General features: G+C 36.2%; 1 protein-coding gene across 4 annotated transcripts in view; it reads left to right on the top strand.

Annotated features, from left to right (window-relative positions):
- PHKB (phosphorylase kinase regulatory subunit beta) overlaps positions 1-25,567 on the top strand; it is a 250,960-nt gene that overhangs the window by 219,086 nt on the left and 6,307 nt on the right. For all 4 annotated transcript variants that reach the window (XM_043983714.1, XM_043983715.1, XM_043983712.1 and 1 more), the window contains 3 exons: positions 14,598-14,732; positions 21,658-21,787; positions 24,901-25,008. In XM_043983714.1, coding sequence (XP_043839649.1) covers positions 14,598-14,732; positions 21,658-21,787; positions 24,901-25,008 — 373 coding nt within the window. The remainder of the gene's footprint in view (positions 1-14,597; positions 14,733-21,657; positions 21,788-24,900; positions 25,009-25,567) is intronic.

Here is a 25,567-nt window from a genome sequence, read left to right as displayed (position 1 = left end):
AGTAGAGACATTTCATTTGTATTGGTGGGGTTGTTGAAGTTGGATGAGCCCTTGAATGAGCTCTGCCTTAAGTATAGTAAGCTAACCATTTTGGAAGATGCATTAAAACTTAGGCCATAAAGACATTGTTTGGTTCTTTGAGAAAAGTCAGTGTTGTGCAAAAAAACCCAAACATTTAACTCCAAATATGCCTAAGTAAAACATAGTTGGTGACTTAGGGGGCTCTTTATTCCATGTATATGAAGATTTCTACCAGTAGAATGGGTGGATGAGAACAATTTGTTTCAATGGCCATGAGGCAGGTACTGTGCTTGGCCAGACCTAGTGATCCACTGTATGCTGGGCCACTGACAGTCATTCTGACTTGTTTTGCCACTTGACTTTGATGACTGAAAAAGAGAGTGAGGCTGATGACTTTGTGCAACTCTGCCTCACTTAAGTCCAATTCATGAGCAAGTCAAGCTACCATCTGTGATGTCATTGGTCCTCTAAGAAAAGGAAGGATGAACAAAAGGAAGAACTCACTCTGCAAAATCAAATCTAGTGGGTTTAAGCAGCTGTGAATTCATGCAAAATACCTTAAACTATACTTTATCTCCATACATACAATTTGATTCTCCTTAAGAGGTGAATCTCTAGCTCAGTGAAACAGAGAGTAACTCACTCTAATAGTAACAGAGAGTGAAGTAGACATTGATTCTGTGGAAATCTGGGGGTTTTCATCGAGGGAGGGGAGGAAGTAGGTTAGAAGTTTGGTCCTTTTAAGGCTTTACTGCTTTTACCTTACACAAATAACTTTCATCAGAAATTAAAATTAGGCAAAGAAGGCTACATTGATGTTGATTCTTTTCATCAAGAATCCTGCCTCCTTTTTGAAAGGGGTAGTTTTGCATATGTACATTAAAGATTAGTCTCTATTTTCCAGAGAAACTTAGTTAATTATTTATATTACCTTAAAAGATTAACTGGGAAAAAATGTATTTGTTGGCTCTGAAATATAATTTATTTTATTTGCCATCCTTTCCCCTGTTTTATTTTGATGAGGAAAGACATTACTATTCTCCCTCAGTATAGAACATAACCTTCATCCTTATGCCCATTAAAATTTTTTCCTTGAAGATTTAGAGACATTTAAAATCACATTTAAGAACAGTAGGTTCCATCGTGATATATTCGGACCTGTTTATTTCAGTCTTTTCAGTTCTAACCTCTTGACCACATAGTAGGATATTGCAGCTAAAAAAATACTTTATTACCACAGTAAAACATTTCTCTGAGACAAGCTGTAAAGTATAAGTTACTATTCCAAGGTGCATACTGTGTAATGAGTGTTATAATTAGGAGGTCCTCTGAAGGTGTGAGTCATTCTACCAGAGCCTTAAACAAAGCTTTATAGTCAAGGTTAACAGTTTTCCAAGATTTTATGATGCCATATTTTTTCAGTCCCTAGCAATTTTACCTTTATTGCTGATCCAACTTTTTGAGGCTTAATTTATGTCTTTTTTATCAGCTGTACCCTCCTTTCTTGAATCACTAAATCTGACCTAAAGCTTCCTAGACTTCATAGGAACAATATATGTTTAGCATATTCCAAAAATAGTTTCCCTACTGTTTTATTTCTTCTATTCAGTATTCACTGTTTGCTTATCATGAGAAATATTGCTTTTTTCCATTAAATACTCTGCCACCAAAGACATAAATGTCAGTTTTGTAGCATATGATTTGGTATTTATCTATAGTAGAGAAACCTCATCATGGGAAAATTTACTGGGAGCCTTAAATTTTCATTGTCCCGAAGTTCATTTTAGAATTAATTTTTCACTTTATATTCCCATTGTTCAAGTAAACAGTAATGGCCTCTGACCCTCCTTTTTATGTATGTGTCCCTGGAAGGTCTTTAGTATAGTTTAATAGTAGATTCTGCTAATAATACCTGTAGCATTTGTAGGTGAAGACCAGCCCAGTTGTATGTATGCACAGATTTCTTTTTAAATGGAGACAACCCACTCAAGACAATGACATCAATTGAAGGAAAGGATTATATCTAAATAGTTCCTATCTCCTCTAGTGCTTAGTATAGTTCCGATGCTCCTATGATCATAATCATCATATATCCTAAGGACTCACTCTTATGCCTTCCCATCTTCCCCATTACTGCCCTTTCCTTATTCCCTGCATCTGAACCCTCATATATGTGATATCTCCCACAATAAAAATATGGGCTCCTTGAAAGGAGGGATCATCATGCTTTTTATGTTTGTATTTCCAGTTCTTGTCATAGTGTTTATCTTATGGTAACCATTTAACAAATGCTTTTTTATTCATTTACCAAGCATAGAATTTCAGGAAATGATGAGACCTCAGAGTTCATTTAGTAAACATTTTTTCCTGAATAGAAGTCTCCTCTACAGCATCCTTGGCAAGTGGTCATCCACTTGATGATCTCCAATGGCATAGAAGCAGAGGATAACATACACAAAATTTAAGTTTTTTTGAGATCACAGACCCTGAGACTTGTAAAGGACCTCAGAAGTCATTAAGTCAAACCCATGCCTGATCAAGATTCCTCTATTTATCATCCCTAGAACATCTCCTACCTCCTGAGAAAGCCCACTCTAATTTTATAGAGCTCTAATTAATTGGAAGTTTTCTTTTTTTAATTAATTAATTAATTTTAGTTTTCAACATTTGTTTGGATAAGATTTCCAATTTCAAAATTTTCTCCCTCCCTCCCCCCTCCCCTAGACAGCAGGTAATCTGATATAGGTTTTATACACACACACACACACACACACACACACACACACACACGCACACGCACACACACGCACACACACACATATATATATAACAACATTAAACATATTTCTGTATTAGTCATGTTATACGAGAAGAATCAGAGCAAAAAGGAAAAACCTCAAAAAAGAAAAACAACAGCACCAAAAACAAATGAAATACTATGGTCCAATCAGCGTCCATATTCCACAGTTCCTTTTTTTTTTTTTCCTGGATTTGAAGAGCCTTTTCGATCATGAGTCCTTTGGAACTTTCTTGTACCATTGGATTGGTGAGAAGAATCTAGTCTATCACAGTGGAGGTTTTCTTAACAAGCCAAAACCCTCCCAGCCCAACTTCTTGCCATTGTCCTTAGTTCTGTTCTCTGGGGCTCAGTAGAACAAACTTTATTCCTCATGCATATAGCAAGTCACACTACTATCACATACCCCCTAAGCCTTCTATACTCAAGACTTAATGTCGCCAATTCTTTAAATGAATCCTCATATGGCATGTTCTCCTCACTATACTAGGTGACATCTGAAAAGACTTCAGCTTATCTAGGTCCTCTCTAAAAGGCAGCAAACCAAACTGATCATGATAGCAATAGTTCAGGTGGAACTGTTACCTCTTGATTTGTGTGTTATGCCTCTCAATGCAGCATAGATTAGCACTACCTTTTTTGGATACCCTATTCATATTGAATATGCAGCCCACTAAAATTTCATGATCTTTGTCTATGAGCTGCCTTTTCCTAGTTGGCTAGGAGGTGCAGTGGATAAAGTGATGGATCTACGGTCAGGAGGAACTGAGTTCAAATCTAGCCTCAGGCACTTACTAGCTCTTTGACTTTAGGCAAGTCAATTTAACTTCTATTTGTCTCAGTTTCCTTATGTATAAAATGGAGTTTATGGCAGCATCTACCTCACAGAGTTGTGTGAGGATCAAATGAGGTATTTGTAAAGACATTAGCACAGTGCATGGCATATAATAATTATATAAATGCTCATTCCCTTCTTCCCCTTCCCAGCAGAAACTATGATTAATTTTGTGGTGGCATGTAGGCTACATCAGAGAAAGGGCCTGGAATCATGGAGATCACAGTCCAGGTATGAGACAATGAAGGGGACAGAATGGAAATATAAATGGAAATGAAAAGTGAACTGAGTGGCATCATGAAGGAAAACTGAAGAAATGAATGACTTAATAGCTCAAGGAAGAAGAGTCAAGGAATAGATTTTCATTAACTATTTTACAGGATCATTGAACTGGAAAGAGCCATAGAGACCCTCTTGTCCAACCTCCTTATTTTACAAAAACAGGATACTATAGTGCAGAGAAATAAGTGAACAACCCAGGGGCACACAGCTGTTAGTTGCACAAGTGGAATTTGAACTTGATGCTTCTTTCTCCAAATCCAGTTCTCTCTCCATTGTACTATACACAGTATTGTGAACTCACCTCAAATAGTTTACCTGTAGATAGTGTTGTTGACTTAAGAAAACAAATTCTCTATTTTTATACTAATTACATTATGAAAAAATGTGACCATCAATCATTTTAATAATTGGTTTGAGCCATTTGAACTTTGGAAATGGAACAAGGAAAAACACTAGCACTCCATCTATAAATGTCCAATATAACAAAACTTGTCCTCTGAAGAAATACCAAATGAGCAACTTGAATTTGTACAGATGCTAAGCTTCGTCATTTGTGCAATCATGATAATGCATTATGATAATGCAGAAGACAAAAACACACACACAAAAAAAAGGAGAATAGATTACAGCACTTTTTTCCTTTCACTCATTTATGTGATGATGGAACATTTTCAGGCACAAAAGGAAACCAGGGTCTAATTGCTTCATAGTAAAGTATAGAAAAATATTCATCTCCTTGACAGTTCAGGTGCAAAAAGAACTACGTAGTTTTTTTAATGCCTCTTAAGCTGTTTATACAATTACTCTTTCTCTGGGAAACAGGTCCAAGTACTGCTTCCTATATATATATATATATATATATATATATATGTAGTCTGTTCTCAACAATTTCAGTTTAATCATGTATTATTTCATATCTTTCTTTCATTTCATGTATGTTTGTTTTGTCTCTCAAACTTAGATTATAAACTCTTTGAGGAAAAGTTCTGTACCTTTGTGTTTCCCATAGCATCTAACACAGAGATATGGGAAGTAGATTAGGTCCTCAGTAAATAAATGTTGCTATGAAATGAGAGAGTCTAAATCTCTCCATAACAAGGCCAAAGAAATAGATTCCAGGCTGTAAGAATGGAACATGTATCCCTGAAGTTCACCAAAGAAATGTAGTTGCAATTTAGAAGTCCTTAAATCATTCCCTTATATACTACAAGGATTATATTCTATTAAGACTTTGAGGAGAAGCTGTGGAAAAATTGGAACACTAATGTGTAGTTGGTGGAGCTGTGAACTGATCCAACCATTCTGGAGAGCAATTTGCAATTATGCCCAAAGGGCTATAAAGCTGTGCATACCCTTTGACCCAGCAATACCACTATTAGGTCTTTTTCCCAAAGAGATCATAAAAAAGGGAAAAGGACCCACATGTGCAAAAATATTTATAGCTTTTTGTGGTGGCAAGGAATTGGAAATTGAGGGGCTGCCCATCAATTGGGGAATGGCTGAGCAAGTTGTGGTATATGAATGTAATGGAATACTATTGTGCTGTAAGAAATGATGTGCAGGAGGAGTTCAGAGAAACCTGGAAGGACTTGTATGAACTGATAATGAGTGAGATGAGCAGAACCAGGAGAACACTGTACACAATATCAACAACGTTATGTGTTGATCAACTATGACAGACTTGATTCTTCTCAGCAATACAATGGTACAAGATCATTCCAAAGGACTCAACATGGAAAATGCTCTCCAAATCCAGAAAAAAAAAGAACTGTGGAATATGGATGCAGATTGAACCATACTATTTCTTTCGTTTGTTGGTGCTGTTGTCTTTCTTTTTTGAGGTTTTTCCTTTTTGCTCTGACTCTTCTCTTATGATATGACTAATGCAGAAATATGTTTAATGTGATTGTAGATATATAACCTAAATCAAATTACTTGCTGTCTTGGGGAGGAGGGAGGGAGGGAGAAAAATTTGAAATTGGAAATCTTATAAAAACAAATGTTGAAAACTATCTCTACATATAACTAGAAAATAATAAAATACTTTTATAATTAAAAAAAGATTTTGAAAAATAAGAGATTTGGGGGAACAAGATTTCTATCTTCTTGTAGTGTTGTAGAGCAACTCTTAAGTGCCTTGAGGACTCAGCATGTTCAAAATCGTGTCACTTCCATAACGGATTTCTCTGTGTGCTTGTTCTGGCCCAATCTCTTGACCAAATTTTTAAAGTCTCATTGCACTTTCTGATACAACACACAGAGGACCATGATGTTAGCATCTAAACATGGTGGTCCAACTTTCATCATTGAAAGAGGATGGCTAGAGAAATGCTGGCAGATCCACTTCATTTTTCAAGAGCTTTTTGCTGTTCTTCCTCAATTTTCATCCATAAATGTGCTTGGTATGACTTAGCTTAACCAAGTTTCACTTCCATTCACTGTTCGAAACTTTCTTCTCACTTGTTTCCTCTCTTCACCAATTCTTAATGGGTTTTTTTTTGAAGCAATACTGTTCATCCTATGATTACATCTAGAAAAGAACCTGAGATGTGTCTGTCGTTATGAATCTGCTTGTCTATTATTGAATTTTAAAAATTGTTCAGGAGTTTGGAAGCAAAGGTTAAGTAGGATATCTTGTAACTGTTATAAGGTCAGTATTACTTCAATTTGTTGACTAGGCAAGTATAAATAGCCTAAGGGCTTGTGTTACTATTCCAAGTCCCTGCAAATGGATCCTTTCTGGGTTAATGTCAGCATGTGACTTGTAGTGCAAAAGGTACAGAGCACATATGAGCATAGGAGTTGCTAGAATTGATTACGGTGTTAGTAGGAATGAGAAGTAGGTGCAAGAAACAGGAGATTAAATCTGCTGTTGCCAATAAGCTTGACTCCCCTAAGGGAAACCCTTTGACTCAATTCCCCTTTTAGAGGAGTTATAGTATAACATTTAGAGTTGGAAGGGATCTTAGAGATTGTCTAATTCAAATCAAGCATTACTCTGGTAAGGAGCCTCAGTCTTTTTGATTCCAAATCCTTTTCTCTTTACACTACATCATTGTGCCTTCCCTGGTGCCTATTAATTTAATTCTTTGGATGACCAATCTAGGTTTTGGAAAACCTGGGTCAGAATCATCAGGTTCATATTCTTTTTACCAGGGTGTTTAATAAGCAGATGTTATGCGCTCTGACTTGGAATCTGGACAGTCTTGGGGAATAAGAGAAGAATCCAGAAAGAAGTTTCTTACAGAGCTGTTCTAAGCCCATCATGTGGCCATGACATCAGAGCACTTTCCCCAGATTATTAGTTGTTACAAAACATACCCATTATGTGATCACTTTTGTCCTGTATAACAACCTAGGAAATCATTGTTATTCCCCTTTGGAGGATTTGAAGTACTCCTCCTTGGAAAAGAGACAGCTAGATAGCTCAGTGGAGAGAGAGAGTGCTGGGCCTGGAATCAGGAAGACCTGAGTTCAAGTTTGACCTCAGACACTCACTAACTATGTGACTCTGGGCAGGTCACTTAACCTCTGTCTTTTAATCCACTGGAGAAGGAAATGGCAAACTACTTCAATATCTTTGCCAAGAAAAACCACATATGGGGTCACAAAGAATCAGACATAACTGAACAACACCACCTTGGAAAAGGAAAATTTTATTTTTGCATCTTCTACCTGAATCTATTAATTTTTCCTTTCATTTAATCCTTACAGCTCATGGGCTTTCATTTCTGTTAAATTACTTCATTGCCTGATAATTTACTTATGATCATAAATATATACTTAACATAACTACTTCTAAAGATCACCTTGAAATTCTACATAAATGATTTTGAAAATTGACCTGAAAATGGCAGCCACAGACCTCTGTGTAACAAAGTTCCTCATGAGTTATTTAACCTTAGTTTTTGCTCATAAGTCAGTCCTATGCAATTTCTATGATGATTAGAAATTAAAACTATTAGAAAATATCCTTTTCCCCTTCCTCGTAATCCCATAGAGCACCTTAGAGTTACCCTAGTCTGTCTCTTCTGTATCAATCTCTCTTTCAGCAGGTAGCTATTGTTGAAAAGACGGCTTGCTTAGTCAGACTTGGACACTGTTTCCCTTGCAAAGTACTAACATTCACCATTAGGAAAGGATGAGTACAAATCACTACAGTTCTAGTTTCATGGTATAATATTTAACTCAATCATAATGTAATGAATCTTATCTAGGATTTATCTGCAAGAGTGTGTGTGTGTGTAAGTAATGCCTTTATTTTAAACATCCTCCCAAAGGTCTGCTTATTTACATTACCTACCCCCTCCATCACTTTTAAACCAGTAACTACTCCTATTCTTTTTTTCCCCAAGGTTAATGCAATAGATTCAATTTCCTAAACTTTACCACCATCAACCACTCCACTAAGCAAAATTAGCCTTCTCACAGGAATAGTAGTCTAGACTGATAATGATTTGATTTGGTGTCTCATTATTGATTTGTATTCCAGCTTTCATGTTGAAAGAAATCAAGTCCTTGACAGGCCCATTACTGTAAAGGCCTCCAATCAACTGATTTCTCCCACAGGTCTGTCACTCAGGTTTTAGTAGGAGATCCTTCTGAGGGTTTATTTTATCAGCCATTTTCATCTCTACTTTTCATTCTACTTTAAACGTCACTTGTAAGCAATCATGAAGCAGAAATGCCTTATCCATCGATGCCCCAAACTGCATCTCTGACTTACAGAATGGACTCCTAGAGGTCATTCAGTGTCATTATTATTTCACATTTCTATGCTATTTGAAGCTATTGAAGCCCCTTCCTTTTTTTACAGACTCAAAGAATTGAAAGAAACCTTAGAAGACTATTCCAAACAATTCATGACCAAGAATATTTTCTACAAAGTCCCCCTGTTGTCATTCAGTATATGACTGAAGATATTACATAAGCAGCTCTGGAAGCAACCCAGCCCACTCTGAAATATCTCTAATGTTTGGGAAGTTTTTCATGAAAAAAAAAAAATGTCTGCCCTTTCTTTTTCCCTCTACCCATTGCTCCTAATTTTGCCCTCTTGGTCCAAGCAGAATGAATTAGAGGAGGAGAACAAGTATTTATTAAATGCCTACCGTATTCTAGGGCTGATGCCAAGCACTTTACAAATATTATTTTATTTTATTTTTATCCTTTTCTCCATTTGGCTATCCTCCACATTCTTGAAACATCCCCAAACTATTGTGTGACCCTAAATGTTTTATTCTCCAGGCCAAATATTCCCACTTCCATCAGTGAATCCTTGTTTGGCATGATCTCCTCATCATCCTAGCTGCCATCTTCTGTACAGACTCCAGTTTTTCAGTGTCTTTCCTAAACTATGGCATCTAGAACTATCTCAGTACTCTGTTCATGGTCTGACTCCGGACACAATACAGTGAAGTTATCACCTCATTCATTCTGAAGGCACTCATCTCAATGCAACCTAGAATAGTGTCCATTTTTTTTGTGTCCATGGCTTCCTCATATTCACTGCAGTATTCCAAAATACTCAAATATTTTTCACACAACTACTATCTAGCCATACTCCCTTCATCTTGTACTCATGAATACAAGTATAAAACTTCAAACTTAATTCTATTAAATTTCACTTTGTTAATTTTGGCCCGTTTTCCTATAGTCCATTGAGGTACTTAGGGATCATGACTGTCATCCATTGTATTCGTTGTCCCTCACAGCTTCATGCCACTGTCACCAATGTTATTCACTAGGATTGGAAATCCTAGCAATAGCAATAAGAGAAGAAAAAAAAATAGAAGGAATCAGAACAGGGAATAAGGTAATAAAACTATCTCTTTTTGCAGACAATACTATGATATACTCGGAAATTCCCAAAGACTCAACTAAAAAGTTAGTCGAAATAATACTTTTTAAAAGTAGCAGTATATAAAGTAAATCTACATAAATCATCAGCATTCCTACATATCAAATGCATCTTTTATAAGTATGCTATCTAGGCTCACAGTTCTTTGTGAGGCCAATACCTTTTTAGGAATAAAATTTCATGTTCAAGTTCAAGTTTCATTTTCATGTTCAAGCAAAAAAAAAAGAGAGAACATAATTGTCATTCTAAGTACGTCGGCTTACCTCTTCTTAGTACCATGTTTCTCATATTCTCAAAAAACCTGTATTTCTGACTTTTGACATGAGAAAAAGAAATGTAATGATGGACATATCCTCATTCTGTTCTTTCGTCATCAGCTCCAGCAATGGAGTGTTCCTTTGTTTCCTAACTGGTAGATAAAACTCTGTCTGTGTAATCACATGAACTCTTTCTAAGTATTCATATGACTCAGGGAGAAAACAACTTTCTTTACCTCGAATTTACCGTGCTACTTGACAGAAATGCATGCAGTAATTCTTACCCCCAACACATCATCTGTCGTCCAGTGACAGTGGCTTCCTTGCTGTTCCACAAACAAGACCCTCCTGATTCTTGACATTTTCATTGGCTGTCTCTCATGCCGAGGGGGCTCTTCCTCTGCATGTCCATTTCTTGGCTTCCCTAGCTCCCTTCAAGATGTAGCTACAATTCTACCTTCTACAGGAAGCTTTTCTTGAACCCTCTTAATTCTAAAGCCTTCCCTCTACTGATGACTTCCAGTTTATGCTGTATCTAGCTTATTTGAATATAGTTGTTCACCATGTTATTTTCCTCATTTTACTTGTGAGCTCCTTAAGAGCAGGGACTCTTTTATTTCGTTTTTTGTGGGGGGTTTTTTTTTGGGGTGGGGGAGGTTGGTTGTGTTGTTTCTTTTTTTTTTTGGATAGGGGAGTTGTCTTTCTTCATATGCCTATGTTTAGCATAGTAACTGGCATATTTTTCCATTGTTTTCAATCATGTCTGACTCTTTGTGTCCCCATCTGGGGTTTTCTTGGCAAAGATACTGGAGCAATCTGCCATTTCCTTCTCCAACTCATTTTACATATGAGGAAATGGAGGCAAAAAACATTAAGTGATTTGCCCAGGGTCACATATCTAATCAATGTCTGAGGTCAGATTTGAACTCAGAAAGGTGTGTCTTCCTGATTTCAGGCCCAGCTCTGCATCCAGTGTACTACCTAGCTGCCCAACTGGCACACAGTACATGTGTAATAAAAAATGTTTGTTGACTGTCTGTTTATTTAATATAAAACTGCAGAAATGTCTTACTAATTTCTAGTAAAGCATCCACCTGATCATTAAAGAATATTTAGTCTGTGGATCAGCTCTGCAGTTTTAGACATTTTACAGAAATGTTGACTGTTCTAGTTTACTGATAGTGTCAGATTTCCAGGTACTATATTTTATTCCTTGACTGGGACATGTGGGGAAAATTACATGTACATTTATCTTTTCCAGATCTCATAGCAAGAGAATTTTTTGACTGGTAAGCTTATTTCCTAAGTCTGTGAAGTAATACTAATGTACCTTTTTACACTTTTAAAGCAGTGCCGAGGAATTCATTGTCCTCCAGTGAAGCCTTGATACTTGTGAAGGTTGGTTCGGTCACAAGTATGTGACTGCCACTTTTTCATTTGATTATTGGCAGGTAAAGCAAATCTGCTTTTCTAGGCAGACTGAATTTAGCTGAAAGTGACCCATAGATCACTTTCATTCTTCCTGCCCTCCTCCTTTACTTTTTAAAATCTTTCTTTTGCATTAAGTGCTCTCCCACTAGAATTGCCTGCCCAGTCTGATGGTGTGACCTTGTCAGTGGGAGTGAGTATAAGTGGTCAGGCAAAGCTGTTGCTACCTATCTTCATTAATAGTTTCAGGAACTCCTAAAATATCACATTTATCTCTACTTAGTGATTCACCTTCTTCAGGTCTTTGAGTCCTGCTTTAGCAACTGGAATTGTATCATGTGTCACTTTTTCTTTTACTTCAAAATTTATTGCCAGATTATAGTTGTGTCCTGTTTAAAAATGCCACTTTAGCTATCCTTTTTAAAAAATAATATTTAAATAATGATCAGATCTAAATATAGATGCAAGTCATTTCATAAGCAACAAAATGGAGAAACCCAGTGAGAATGTGCCTAAGAGGTATTTCCACTAGATCAACATCTTCCAAGGAGATTCTTTTCTGTTAGAAGATTGGACATTTTATTATTCTGACAAATGTCAACTCCATTTATGTTCATGTGGGTGAAAATTACCATTTACAAAAATAATACAAAAACATACATTGGTCATTTGTTGTAATTGGATTGATGAGAATTTGCTCAAGATTATTCAACAAGACATTCTCAAGTGTAAATTATATACAAGACACAGTGCTAAGCAGTGGGGATATAGAGACAAAAATGTTTAACAATCTTAGCCTGAACTGATGAAATTTTATAAACTGAAAAAAAAGAGAATTGAAATGTCTCATTTCATATCTTTCATCCACTTATGCATAGTAGTAGGAATTGTCAGAGAGATGTGATGAACCCTTTTGTTTTATTATTCAGTAATTAGTGCGGTCTGAGTAAAATTTAAACAAATGACCTATTTTTAAAAATGGTGATTTTTTTAAACTCTTTCAGTGGTGGCATTTGATAATTAGATTCATATTAAGTATTGGTAAAGCCTTATTCCAAACTGTTACCTGAGGAAGATCAAGTGTGAATTAACTCAAAATTAATTGAAGAATATTCAGGAGTACCTGAGTTCAAATCCGGCCTCAGACACTTGACTAGCTGTGTGACCCTGGGCAAGTCATTTAACCCCCATTGCCCCACAAAAAAACAAACAAACAATTAATTGAAGAATAAGCAGAAAACTTCTCTTTCTGTTTAGCCTTAAAAGAAAAGATCAGGTGATTTAATTTACAAATAAGAGCTGTGGAGTGGACAATTTCATTTTAAGTGCAGAAGAGTTATGGAAACAGTATCAGAGTTAATTTCATAACCAACTTTAGCATAAGGATACTTAAAACAATGATTTCTTTATAGCTTTATATACTTGTACAGTGCATCAGTTAAATGTGGTAAGCAATAAAAAAAGATGAACAAATGGAAAAGTCCTTCATCTGTACAAGTAGTATGGATCTAATCCCTTCATTCCCCTTCAGTTCTTTGAGAAAGTAATATATATTCCACATGTTTGTTATTATCGGTAAAATGGTAGATGTTAAACCTAATAAAGAAGTGTTTGGGGTGTTCTATATCACTAGTGTCTTCCCCTCCCCCCTTCTCTTTCTTATGGATGTGCTCATTCTTTTCTAAATATATTTCTTCTCTTAAACACATATTCATTTAATTCCTCCACTTTTTCCTTACAAATACTTCATTGTTTTTAGAACCAGTCTTCATTTTTAGTAGCTATTGATTATATATTTAGTCTTAGTAAATGTATGGAATAAAGAGGTGTTTCTTACAGTGTTGGTCCCTATATGCCCACTTCTAATCTGTACTCTAGCTATTACCACTGCACTACCACATTAGATTTGTATCATTTCCAGTAGTAAATAGCTTTGAGGGAAAGTCCTTATGTAAGCCAGTGATTGTATTAAAAGCTTGGAAGGACAAGGGAAAAGATATAATCCTTTTTTAGAAATCTTTCTTTTTTTTCTTCTTAAGTAGACTTCTTTCCTTTCCCATTTATCATCTTTCAACTTATTTTATCAAGATAAATATAATGACATATCTAAGGAATTGCTTTATGAGTTTAATTTCTTATTTTCTTAGCTGGGTATTGTTCCTACATTTTGTGAGGGAACAAAGTAGCAGGCTTAAGTAGAGTGGCTTAATTTCTAGATGGCCTAGTGTTGCTTTCTGTTTATGATTCATTACATAGTGAAGGATTTAGGCAAAAAAAACCCAAAAAACTGTGTGTGGCATAAAAGAAAAATTCTCTAGTTTATTCTTAATGGTTTGTAGAATTTGACTTCCCTGAGGCACTGTGGGACTCCCAGAGCTTTCTTTGCTTTATATACCTGGTTTATCCAAATTCTTTCACTGAAATGCAGTAAAATGGAAGAAATGAAATGAACCCCCCAAGAATGCATTTCACATGCCTTTCTAGCATTAAGCCATAAACTCATTTAAACATAACATAATTAAATGGCTTTGTTCTTCTGAAACCTACTGGTAAAATGTGTTCTCTAATATATCAGAATAATTAAGACATATCTGATTCCATCCCTTTATTGCAAAGACAAGATTTTTTTGTTTTTGTTTTGTTTCAATTTTTGTTCCGTTTCAACTTCTGTAATGGAAGATGAAATATGTGAAGCATGTGTGCCCTCTCTGAGAAAGGAACATTTACATCAATTTCATCTCATGATCCATTTCCAAAATGAATTGTTTATGCCCTGCTCATTTTTGGTGCCTACCCACTGTATAAAATATAGTGTGACAACTATTCCTATAATGTAAAATTGGCATAATTTCCTTTAATAAAAAAAATTCCAAGTCTTTGCCCCATTACCACTGCTTTGCACCCGAAACAGCATCAGTTAGAGAAGACCCCATTTCTAAAGATCTGGCAGTATCAAATTAGGAAAAGAATTATGCTAACCTTCTGAGAAGTCAATTTATGATTTTCCTGATATTCCTTTTAATAGAACAGTGCTATTTACGTTATTTCAAAGAACAATATGAGACAATTTTTGAAATCTAAGCCATTTTTTAAAAAAATGTGTTATCTATTATGTTTCAGGTGGATTATCCATGCTATGAAGTATGAACTACAGATTCGTGGAGGGGGCCTGCCAGCTTTGGACTTATACCAACTGTCACCTAGTGAAGTTAAACAACTTCTCTTAGATATTCTCCAGCCTCAGCAGAATGGAAGGTAAAGAATAAAGTCATCAACACACATTTATTAAGTTCCTACTATGTGCCAAACACTGGGGATACAAAAAAGGGCAAAAAACAATCCACATTTTCAAGAAGCTCACAGGACAATCAGGGAGACAACATTCAAAGGGCTGTATATAAACAAACAATATAAAAGATACATTGGAAATAATCACTAAAGGGAAGGCATTAGCATTAAAAGAGACCAGAAAAAAGCCTTCTTGTAAAAGGTGAGGTTTTATCTGGGACTGGGAGGGAGCCAGGGAAGCGAAGAAGTAGAGATGAGAAGAAAGAGAATTGCAGGCATGAGGGACAGCTGGTAAAAATGCCTGGATTTAGGAACTATCTTGTTTGAGGAATAGCAAAGAAACTAATATTGGGCAGCAAGGTGTCACCGTGAATAGAGCTCCAGGTCTGAAGTCAGGAACAACGTTGTGATGAAGTTAGTGTAACATTAACCCCACCCCCTCCCACCCCCATTTTGTAGTTGAGGAAACTGGTAGAAGGAGAAGTTATAGGGTCACACAGCTAGCTAGCTAGGGTTCTGTGTTTCTTTCAGGTACTTACTAGCCATGTGAATCTGGGCAAGTCACTAAATCCTGTTTGCCTCAGTTTCCTCATTATGTAAACTGAGCTGGAGAAGGAAACGGCAAACCACTCCACTATACTTGCTAAGAAAACTCAAAAGGGCTCATGAAAACTTGGACACAGCTGAAAACAACTAAACAGCAACAACAAAAAAAGCTAATGTTACTAGATCTAAGAGTATGTGGAGGGGAGTAAGGCATAAGAGTATGATTCAAGGAATGTTTCAAAGAGCTTTAAAAGCCAAACTAAGAATATGCGTATACATACACATGCATACATACATACATACACATTGTTAAACTGTAAATTAAGGAAACAATCAATATAGGAGAAATAAGGTCTTTAATCAGGGCAAAGGAATTATAGCTCTTGGGATCCCAAAGCCAGAAGCTAGGAATACCCAAAGATGGGAGGACCGTTTTTTTTATGGGGTAACAGAACAAAAGGGAACCAAAAGATTGCTCCAGAGTCACATTCAACTACTTAATGTAAATAAACCTTTGACAAAAGACACTATAGAGGATACTTAACTCTAAATAGAAACCACTTAATGTAGGTGGACCCTTTTACTTAATAACATAAAGTCCAGGGAGTAAGGTGGGGAACCATTGGGAGGAGGTGGGGGAGGTCCATAAGTCCATCAAGAGTCTGGAATTGACAAAGATTGGTTAGCCCCAGGCAATTCACCTGCCTGGGTAGGGAATCAGTTCTCAGTAAATTTTGTAGTTTTCAACTCATACATACAATATAAATAAATATATGATTTTTGTATGTGTGTATGAAATATAACATATATGAAATATTTGATCTTGGAGCTAATAGGGAACTACTAGAGTTTATTGAAATGGGGGAGGGGGCGCTGTTATGTGGTCTGGTCAGAACTGCTTCAGGAAGATCAATTTGATAGTTGAATGAGCATGGACTGGAGTAAGGAAGAACTTGGGGGCAGGGAAACCAACCAAAATGCTACCACATTCACCTAGGTGTGAGGTGACAAGGACCTGAACCAGGGTGATAGCAGTTTCAGAAAAGAGAAGGGAACATATGTGAGACATATTAGGAAAATAAAAATGACAGAACTTGGCAATAGATTTGGATATTGAGAGCGTTGTGGGGAGGTAAAAGAGGGAGAAGTTGAAGATGACACCAAGGTTGTGAGCCATGATGACTAGGGGGGTAGCCATGCCCTTGAGGGTGACGTGGAAATGAGAAAGAAGAGAAAGATTTGGGGAAAAGATTATCAGTTAAGTTTGGGATATATTGAGTTTAAGATGTCTCTGGGACATGGAGTTTGAGATAAGGGTAGAGGACCCTCCTAAGGGTTTAGAGTACTCTAAATTTCAAACTATATACCAGGGCAGCTAGGTGGCACAGTGGATAAAGCACCGGCCCTGGATTCAGTAGGACCTGAGTATAAATCTGACCTCAGACACTTGATACTAACTAACTGTGTGAGGTGTAAGATGTTGTTCTATGCCAAATTTCTGCCATACTATCTTCCAGTTTTCCCTGCAGTTTTTGTCAAATACTGAATTCCTATCCCAGAAGCTGGAGTCTTTGGGTTTATCGAACAGTACATTACTAATGTCATTTACTACTGTGTCTCCTGTGCCTAGCCTATTCCATTGGTCCTCCACTCTATTTCTTAGCCAGTACCAGATAGTTTTGATGACTGCTGCTTTATAGTAGAGCTTCAGATTTGGTACCGCTAACCCACCTTCCTGTATATTTTTTTTCATTAGTTCCCTTGATATTCTTGACCTTTTGTTTTTCCAGATGAATTTTGTTATTATTTTTTCTAGCTCTATAAAATATATTTTAGGTAGTCTTATTGGTATGGCACTGAATAGGTAAATTAATTTAGGTAGAATTGTCATTTTTCTTATATTAACTCAGCCTATCCATGAGCAATTTACATTTTTCCAATTGTTTAGATCTGATTTGATTTGTGTGAAAAGTGTTTTGTAATTATGTTCATAGAGTTCCTGGGTTTGTCTTGGCAAGTAGACTCCCAAGTATTTTATATTATCTACCATTACTTTAAATGGAATTTCTCTTTCTATCTCTTGCTGCTGGACTTTTTTGGTCATGTATAGACATGCAGATGATTTATGTGGATTTATTTTATATCCTGCTACTTTACTTAAGTTGTTAATTGTATCAAGTAATTTTTAAGTTGATTCTCTAGGATTCTTTAAGTATACCATCATATCATCTGTGAAATGTGATAGTTTTGTTTCCTCCTTGCCTATTGTAATTCCTTTAATTCCTTTTTCTTCTCTGATTGCTAAAGCTAACATTTCTGGTACAATATTAAATAATAGAGGTGATAATGGACATCCCTTTTTCACCCCTGATCTTATTGGGAAGGCCTCTAACTTATCTCCATGGCATATAATGCTTGCTGATAGTTTTAGGTAGATACTACTTATTATTTTAAGGAAGGTTCCGCCTATTCCTAAGATCTCTAGTGTTTTTATTAGGAATGGGTGCTATATTTTGTCAAAAGCTTTCTCTGCATTTATTGAGATAATCATATGATTTTGGTTAGTTTTCTTATTGATGTGGTTGGTTATGTTAATAGTTTTCCTAATGTTGAACCAGCCCTGCGTTCCTGGTATAAATCCCAACTGGTCATACATAGTGCATCATCCTGGTGATCACTTGCTGTAATCTCCCTGGCCCACTTTGTAATAGAACACATAATAGAACAGAAAATAACAGAAGATAGCTGATTCCTATCTCTGAAAGAAACACAGAATCCTAGCTAAAATTTCATCTTAATAATCTTAGACAAGTGCTCTTGTTTATAAAAATCTTTTTGGATCATGATTCTCTCATCCAATGTGTTGACTGTCCTACTCCACCTGAAATTTTTTTTTTAATTTTTTTTTTTTTTGCGGAGCAATGGGGCTTAAGTGACTTGCCCAGGGTCACACAGCTAGTAAGTGTCAAGTGTCTGAGGCCGGATTTGAACTCAGGAACTCCTGAATCCAGGGCCAGTGCTTTATCCACTGTGCCACCTAGCTGCCCCTACACCTGAAAATTTAATGAATAAGCCATCTATGTCTATTTCTAAGTCATTCTTTGAAATGTGGTGTTTACAATGTGCTTTACCTACCTGCTGCACTGCACTGCGAGAGGATTTCATCCTCTGCCACGCCTATGGCGGCATGGATCTATGAGATGTGTACAGAAAGTCGGAGAAGGCCCCGAAAATGCCCTGTCTATCCGTACAGAAACATGGCTGCGCCCATGATTGAAAGAGGAGAAAGAAATCTGTTGTCTTTGCTGTGAATGGGGTGTTCGATTTTTAATCCAGCTCCATTATCTGAATTCTCTCTCCTCCCCTCCACACATTGAGGAAAGCAAGAAAAACAATATCTATTATGAATGTGTGTATCCTGCATTAGTCATGTCCAAAAAAAGAAAAAAAAAAGGAATGAATCAAAAAAAAAAAAAGTTTCAATCTATATTCTGAGTCCATCGACTTTCTGTCTGGAGGTGAATAGCATAGTCATTTGGAATTGCAGTTGGTCATTTTGGATGGCACCACACGATTAATTCAAGAAGGCCTGAAAAGTGGTTTTCTTTACTCATTTTCAGAAAAACCAACAAGACCACTACTGTGGGACTTGATAGCTGTGTTTTGGCTGAACTATGTGACATGGCTAAACAGTTGCCTTTAGTGAATGAAAATGAACTTGATACAGTACAGTCAATAGATGCAGATGTATCTGTTCCAGAACAGGATGTATTTTCACAAATTACCCAAAACAGCTCAGACTTTACAATACCTGTTGCCACCAAAAAGCAGCTTCCTCTTGTCTGATCTTTCTTGTATGCAGCCACTTCTGAATTATGGGAAAAAATATGATTGTGATAGATCCACCATGGCAGAACAAAATGTGTTTACACCACAAGGCCAAGCAGAGATTCCTGAGGTACTTCACTGGAGACCTCATTCATACCTTCATTCACATCATTAATGAGCAATGTGTTTGGCATAGTACTAGAGACACACCTCACAAGAGACCTCCAAATTGCTATTTTTTAATTAGTATTCCATCAGTTTCCCCCTCCCATCCAAAAAAAGTTGCAACTAGTATTATGACAAATGATACAATCTCCATGAAACATACCCAAAAAAGCATAAGAGTGATCAGGTCAATATGAATGGCTTCTTAGAAAACATATGCTAATTTAAGCATGTCATTCACCATTGCTTTTAACATAATAACAGATATTATCTTAATGCCATAATTTTTACTCAACTGTACTACACAGCAATTTATCAGGCTCCTAACACAATACAGGATTAGATCCATGTGATAGAGTCATCTTACAGACGACACTACCTCATAATGAAAGTTTTAAAAAATATTTAATTAACTAAATTCCCTTGGATATAATAAAAGAATAACCCCTCCTCTCAGTTCTTATTCTATAATGAATTGTATTATGATGTGCTTCTCATTTAGTTGCTATGTGAACAAAAATGGTCTTGTTACCATTGTCCAGTTTATAACATCCAGTAGGGGTGGTTTTTGCATTTGGAAACTTTGAATGTCAAGACAAACTTCCTTGGGGTGAGGCTGATACATATGTCTCTCGAAAGGGATCCACCTTTCCAAACTCCACAAGATTAATGATCCTCAAAGGATAGACACCCAAGTCCTCACCAGACCCATAGTCAAAGCCTTCCAAATTTGTAGAACCTGCTTCCTGTCCTTATGTTTCCCTGATGTAGCCTTCAAAAAGGGCATGCACTACTACCATCTGCCTGCCCCACAACATACACAGATAATTGTGGTGGGGTGGCGGGGAATGAGTCTTGGCTACTGTAGCACAATTGTGAATAGAATATTCTGCTGTAGAATTTATACTGTTCTGATAACATAGGCGATAGTATACTTGTAGTTAGATCTTGAACAGTTTATGTTGACACACTGGGTAGAGCACTGGTCCTGGAGACAGGATGACTTAAATTCAAATCCAGCTTTAGACACTCACTGGCTGTGTTATCCTGAGTAAATCATGCATGACCTCTGTCTGCCTCAGTTTCCTTAACTGTGAAATGGGAATAATAATGGCACCTACTTCCTAGGGCTTTTGTGAGGATCAAAAGAGAAATGGTTTAGAACTTTGTAAACCTTAAAGCACCATATAAATGCTAGCTTATTGTTATGATTATTATTATCATCAATACTTTAACATTTAGCCTAACCCCAAAGTCCTCCTTCAGTGCCTCCTTATAGCTTGGGGTAACCTTGAGTTCTTGCAGATCGCCTTCCAAGTTAGAGCTCCAGCAGCCTCTAGTCATCAATAAAGTTTTCATTAAGCATCTTGGTACAAAGGCTTTGTGCCTTTCATTTGAGGACCAACCCAGGTGTAGAGAGATGTTTTGCCAGAGGATAAGTCACTGAATTGTAAATAATTTTGTACAGAGCAACTTAGACTACCCGGGAAGAGGTTGTGGGAGAGACACTTACACAAATGAAGTTGTAGATCTTTCAAAGTATTAAAGTGTATTATTGAAAATAAGTACTTGTTCAACTAAAGCAGGAGACCTACAGGTATAACTGACTGTCTGCTAATTATAATACAAAGGGATAATAATGCACACAGTATCTATGTGAACATTTATAAAGGGCTCTCCTCACAATAAAACTGTCATAAATAGGGCAAGCATTGGTATACCCATTTTGTAAATGGGGAAATTGAGGTTCAGAAAAGTAAAATAATTTTCCCACAGTGAACACAACTAGTCAATATTAGATCCAGAACTTGAATCCAGTTCTCCTGGACCAGTTCATCTGGACTCCAGATGAAATGCACTTTTTATTACACCACAATTTTGATTTTCTAGAATTAGGAGCATTGCTACATTTAGGCAGAACAAAACTATGCTAAGGTTTAAATGGAAAGTATACTTGTGCTGTTATCTTTTTGTAATTCTGTATCCATGGGTATGGTATTAATAACATTTATTTATGTTGATATTACTTCCCTTTATTAAAACAAACAACACCACTAGTATAAATGTTACAATCTTTAGACCATTTAGTGAGAGACCTAGTACCTTACTAAAGAATATAACACTTCACCTACTAAATTTTTTAAGGTCTTGAGGATTTTTTTTTGTCTCCCACAAGCTCTGTTTTTACTATAAAATATTTATTGTTCCTAGGAAGACATAGTAGATATGCATCATTGATGGATTTTGTCTTTTATTGCTCACCCTACTGGCACAATTAATCCATACAGCAAGGCTGGTATTGAAGAAGAACAAGTTTGTTTTTGAATCCTGAGCATTTTTCTTTGTTCTGCAGATGTTGGCTGAACAGGCGTCAAATCGATGGATCCCTAAATAGAACACCCATGGGCTTCTATGACAGGGTGTGGCAGATCCTGGAGAGAACACCCAATGGTATCATCGTAGCTGGAAAGCATTTGCCCCAGGTAAAGTCCTGATCTATTTATGTATGAGATTTCTCTCCAGTGAGGCAAGACAATAAAGACGTGAGCCTTAAATAAATGGTGGCATTATTTTTCCCATCTGCAGCACAAATAACTTTTCTACTCCTAGAATTTTAACTGACTTGAAAGGAAAGTTTTTTCCAGGAGTGCAGAAAAGAGGAAATGTTGGAAAATAAGAAATCTAGCATATTTTTGAGCTTTTCCCCCTGATCTGAATTACTTGTTGTTGTTTTTTCCTTTTTCAATTGGAAAGTGAACTTTTGCTTTACAAAACAGATTTGAAATTTTCTATGTATATCCCATTTTTCCAAATAAAATTGCATTTCATATACATTATATTTCTGTTTAAAGGAATCTTTTGGTAACTTTTTACAAAACAACCAGTGACTGCTTAGTTTATTTTTTTGTATCTCTGGAATTTATAACGTAGTATTTGATTAAAGCAAGGAAAGCTTACATGCCCATAGCTAAACTCTCATAAGCTTTCTCTCTCTCTCTCTCTCTCTCTCTCTCTCTCTCTCTCTCTCTCTCTCTCTCTCTCTCTCTCTCTCTCTCTCTCTTTTAAGCTTTCTCTCTTAATGAAAGGTTTCATCTACTCACATATTCTGGTAAAGTAGGCGCATTTGGCAGACACTGTGAATGAGGAACTACTATTCTCTAGTTATCACTTTGTACTCTGGGGGCAATGTTAACTATTTCAAGCTCTTAGGATCCCTTTTCAGTATACCGAAGAAGTGACTGTGGAGCTAAAAACTTAGGTATAAATTCCGAGCCCATAGTTGATAATAATAATAAGATGATGATGACAATGACGATGACAGTGATGCTGTTATATACACAGTTGAATAATGATATATTAGAGAAATAGAATACTATATTGAGATGAGGGAAATTGCAACAAAACTTATTTTGCTGAATCTCCAAATGTAAAGCAATATATGGTTTTTTCTTCTGTGTTAGCCAGGCTACAATAGATTGTTTCATTTTTTTATTTTAAAAGGAAGTTACGATAGAGTACCTTCAATCAACAAAACCAGAGATACACATTTACAACTTTTTATGCTCCAAAATGAATTTTTATGCACAGTCTGTACTTGATAGCTTAGTTACTTCTTATAACCCTTCCTGCTCCCATGTTCATTTTTCTCTGTATTTGTGCATACATTTTTTCTTTCATGTTGTCATAGTGTGTATACTGTTCTTAGGATTTCTCTTTATTTGACATGTTTTTTCACAAATAATTCCAAATTTTAAAAATATTTCTCATTTTTAGCATTTTAATGGCACTCTAGCATTCCATTTTTTAATGGAATTATAGTGAAAAATCCATTTTTTTCATGTGCCAACTGTTGGACATTTAGGTTGCTTACAGTTATTTGCCATTACGAATAATACTGCTAATTTTATCTTTGAATAGAATCCTTTTTTCTTTGTAATGACAATTTAGGGTGTAGTCTGAACACTGGAATTATTGAGTCAAAGGTTGTATTTATTTGTGATTCTTTTGTGCCAAAAAAGCAGGCTTATGAATATTAATGCATTCAGCACAATATTATTTATTTGGTTGCTCTTAGTAATATTTCCAGTCCTTTGTTACATTTGAGTAGAGAGCATAGTTCTCTATGCATGGGAACCTATTTCCTTCCCCCAGTCTGTATGCATGTATGTTTTTTTTTTTGTTTTTTTGCGGGGCATTGGGGGTTAAGTGACTTGCCCAGGGTCACACAGCTGGTAAGTGTCAAGTGTCTGAGGTTGGATTTGAACTCAGGTACTCCTGAATCCAGGGCCGGTGCTTTATCCACTGCGCCACCTAGCCGCCCCCCTGTATGCATGTATGAAGATGCATGTGTTCAATAGAAACTGGTGGTGGACCTGCCTCCCCACTTCCTCAGCTCCATCCAGAATACTACTTAAACTTTATAGTAAATGAGGCAATTGTCCTCAGCCTGTTCCTGGGTCAAGTAGTGTCCTTTCTGTTAACAGAAGACTGCTATTTCTTTGCTGACTCCAATTTCTGCAGTCTCACAGATTGACTTTGAAAAACCCACTTCATAAGAAAGCATTTTTTTTTCTTTCAAGGAAATGGAGGTGGGGCAAAGAAAAGCTCTTAAAAAAATATCCATGCACCTCTAGCAGTTGTTACCAGGAATCCTATTGGTTATCATAATCTTAAATTTCTATTATCTTATCAGGAATCTAGAACAAAGGCAGTAATATTGAGCAAAACCGCCCTGCTGACAACTTAATTTGAAGGGGATCTTTTAACTGGGTCCCAATTTGTGTAGAAAATATATGCAAACTTCACTGGGCTTATCAGTAAGTTGGCTGTAAGTAATCAGAGGAAATGAGAATAAATAAATATATCTTGTCATCTCCAGTAGCAGATATGGCATATCCATCTTCTTTATGCCTAGGTGTCTTCAAAGGAAGCTCAGCCTCTAGCAGGTTAAATTTGTCTTGTGTTTTCCATATTCATTTGGTTTGATGTAAGGAGCAGAGGAAGAGACTGTACCTTGGTCTTTTCTTACCTTCTCAGATCCACCAGACCTAGTACAGAAAGATTTCTTTTCATTTTGTTTCTTTGTACTTATTCACTATTTCTGAAAATAAACCTATTTCTGCTTGTTTGTGATACATTTTTGATGCAGTCCATGTAGAAATGATCAACCCCTAGAATGATGCAAATTCAATGGGAAATTTACAAGTAGAAGTTGAGAAGCAAGAGAAACCTCTTCTGTTAATTCTGAAAACCAATAAATGCCTGATTAGTTGTCTTAATTTTCAGGGCTTCTTTTTGTGTGTGGAAGCAGCTTTCTAATATTACCCTTTCTACCAAGGCATTAATAAAATAGTAATTCTCTCTCAAACACAGAATGAATGCCAGAATTGGGATGCACCTTGGGAACCATCCCCAGGAATTTTAACTTATGATATTTAGCAAGTTGTTTTCAGAATTTAATGGTCATAAAAAACAGCTCTATTTTGTTTAATAGCAAAAATATACTCTAGATTTTCATGGAAAGAAAAAATACTGATTAGCTGAAAACCACAAGAAAACAATAGATAGGGAATTTTAATTTTTATTCTCTTTTCAGCAACCAACCCTGTCAGATATGACCATGTATGAAATGAATTTCTCCCTCCTTGTTGAAGACATGTTGGGAAATATTGACCAGCCTGAATACAGACAAATCATTGTAGAGGTTTGTGCTGACAAATCCAGTGTTTTGAATGAAGAGTTTTCTGATCTCACTAAAAGACAAACAAATAAAAAAAAACCCAAACCAACAACAACCCAGTATGGGAGTCTGACAAAAAAAATTGACAGAGAGATTTTTACTTTTGGAGAAGAAAATGATGAATGCAAATGGAAAATTGTTTTGAAACTTTTCATGAATTTGATTGTGTCAATTGTGTCAAAGGTGCAAAGAATAAGTAAAATAACATTAAATCAAGCTTCTCCAGGGAGGAAAGGCTTTTTGGTCACATATACCTGTCTTCTCAGTAACATACAGATCAATGGCAAGCCCAGGAGGAATGCTTAGCTTGGTTCCTTGTACTTTATAGGTTTGTAATAAATATTTGAAGGAGTGAATGAAAGTTTATCATAAATATGACAGGAATAACTATTTTTAAGGACTGTATGTATATAAATATGGATACATGTGATACCTTTTAAAACATAATATGCCCCTTCTATGCAATACAACCAAGACTGGGGAATTAGTTAAATAACAGAAATGTTGGCCTCATTTTACCTCA

The sequence above is a fragment of the Dromiciops gliroides genome, chromosome 2 (assembly GCF_019393635.1).
Source record: "Dromiciops gliroides isolate mDroGli1 chromosome 2, mDroGli1.pri, whole genome shotgun sequence".
Classification (NCBI taxonomy): Eukaryota; Metazoa; Chordata; class Mammalia; order Microbiotheria; family Microbiotheriidae; genus Dromiciops; species Dromiciops gliroides.
This window is presented reverse-complemented; position numbering and strand designations above follow the sequence as displayed.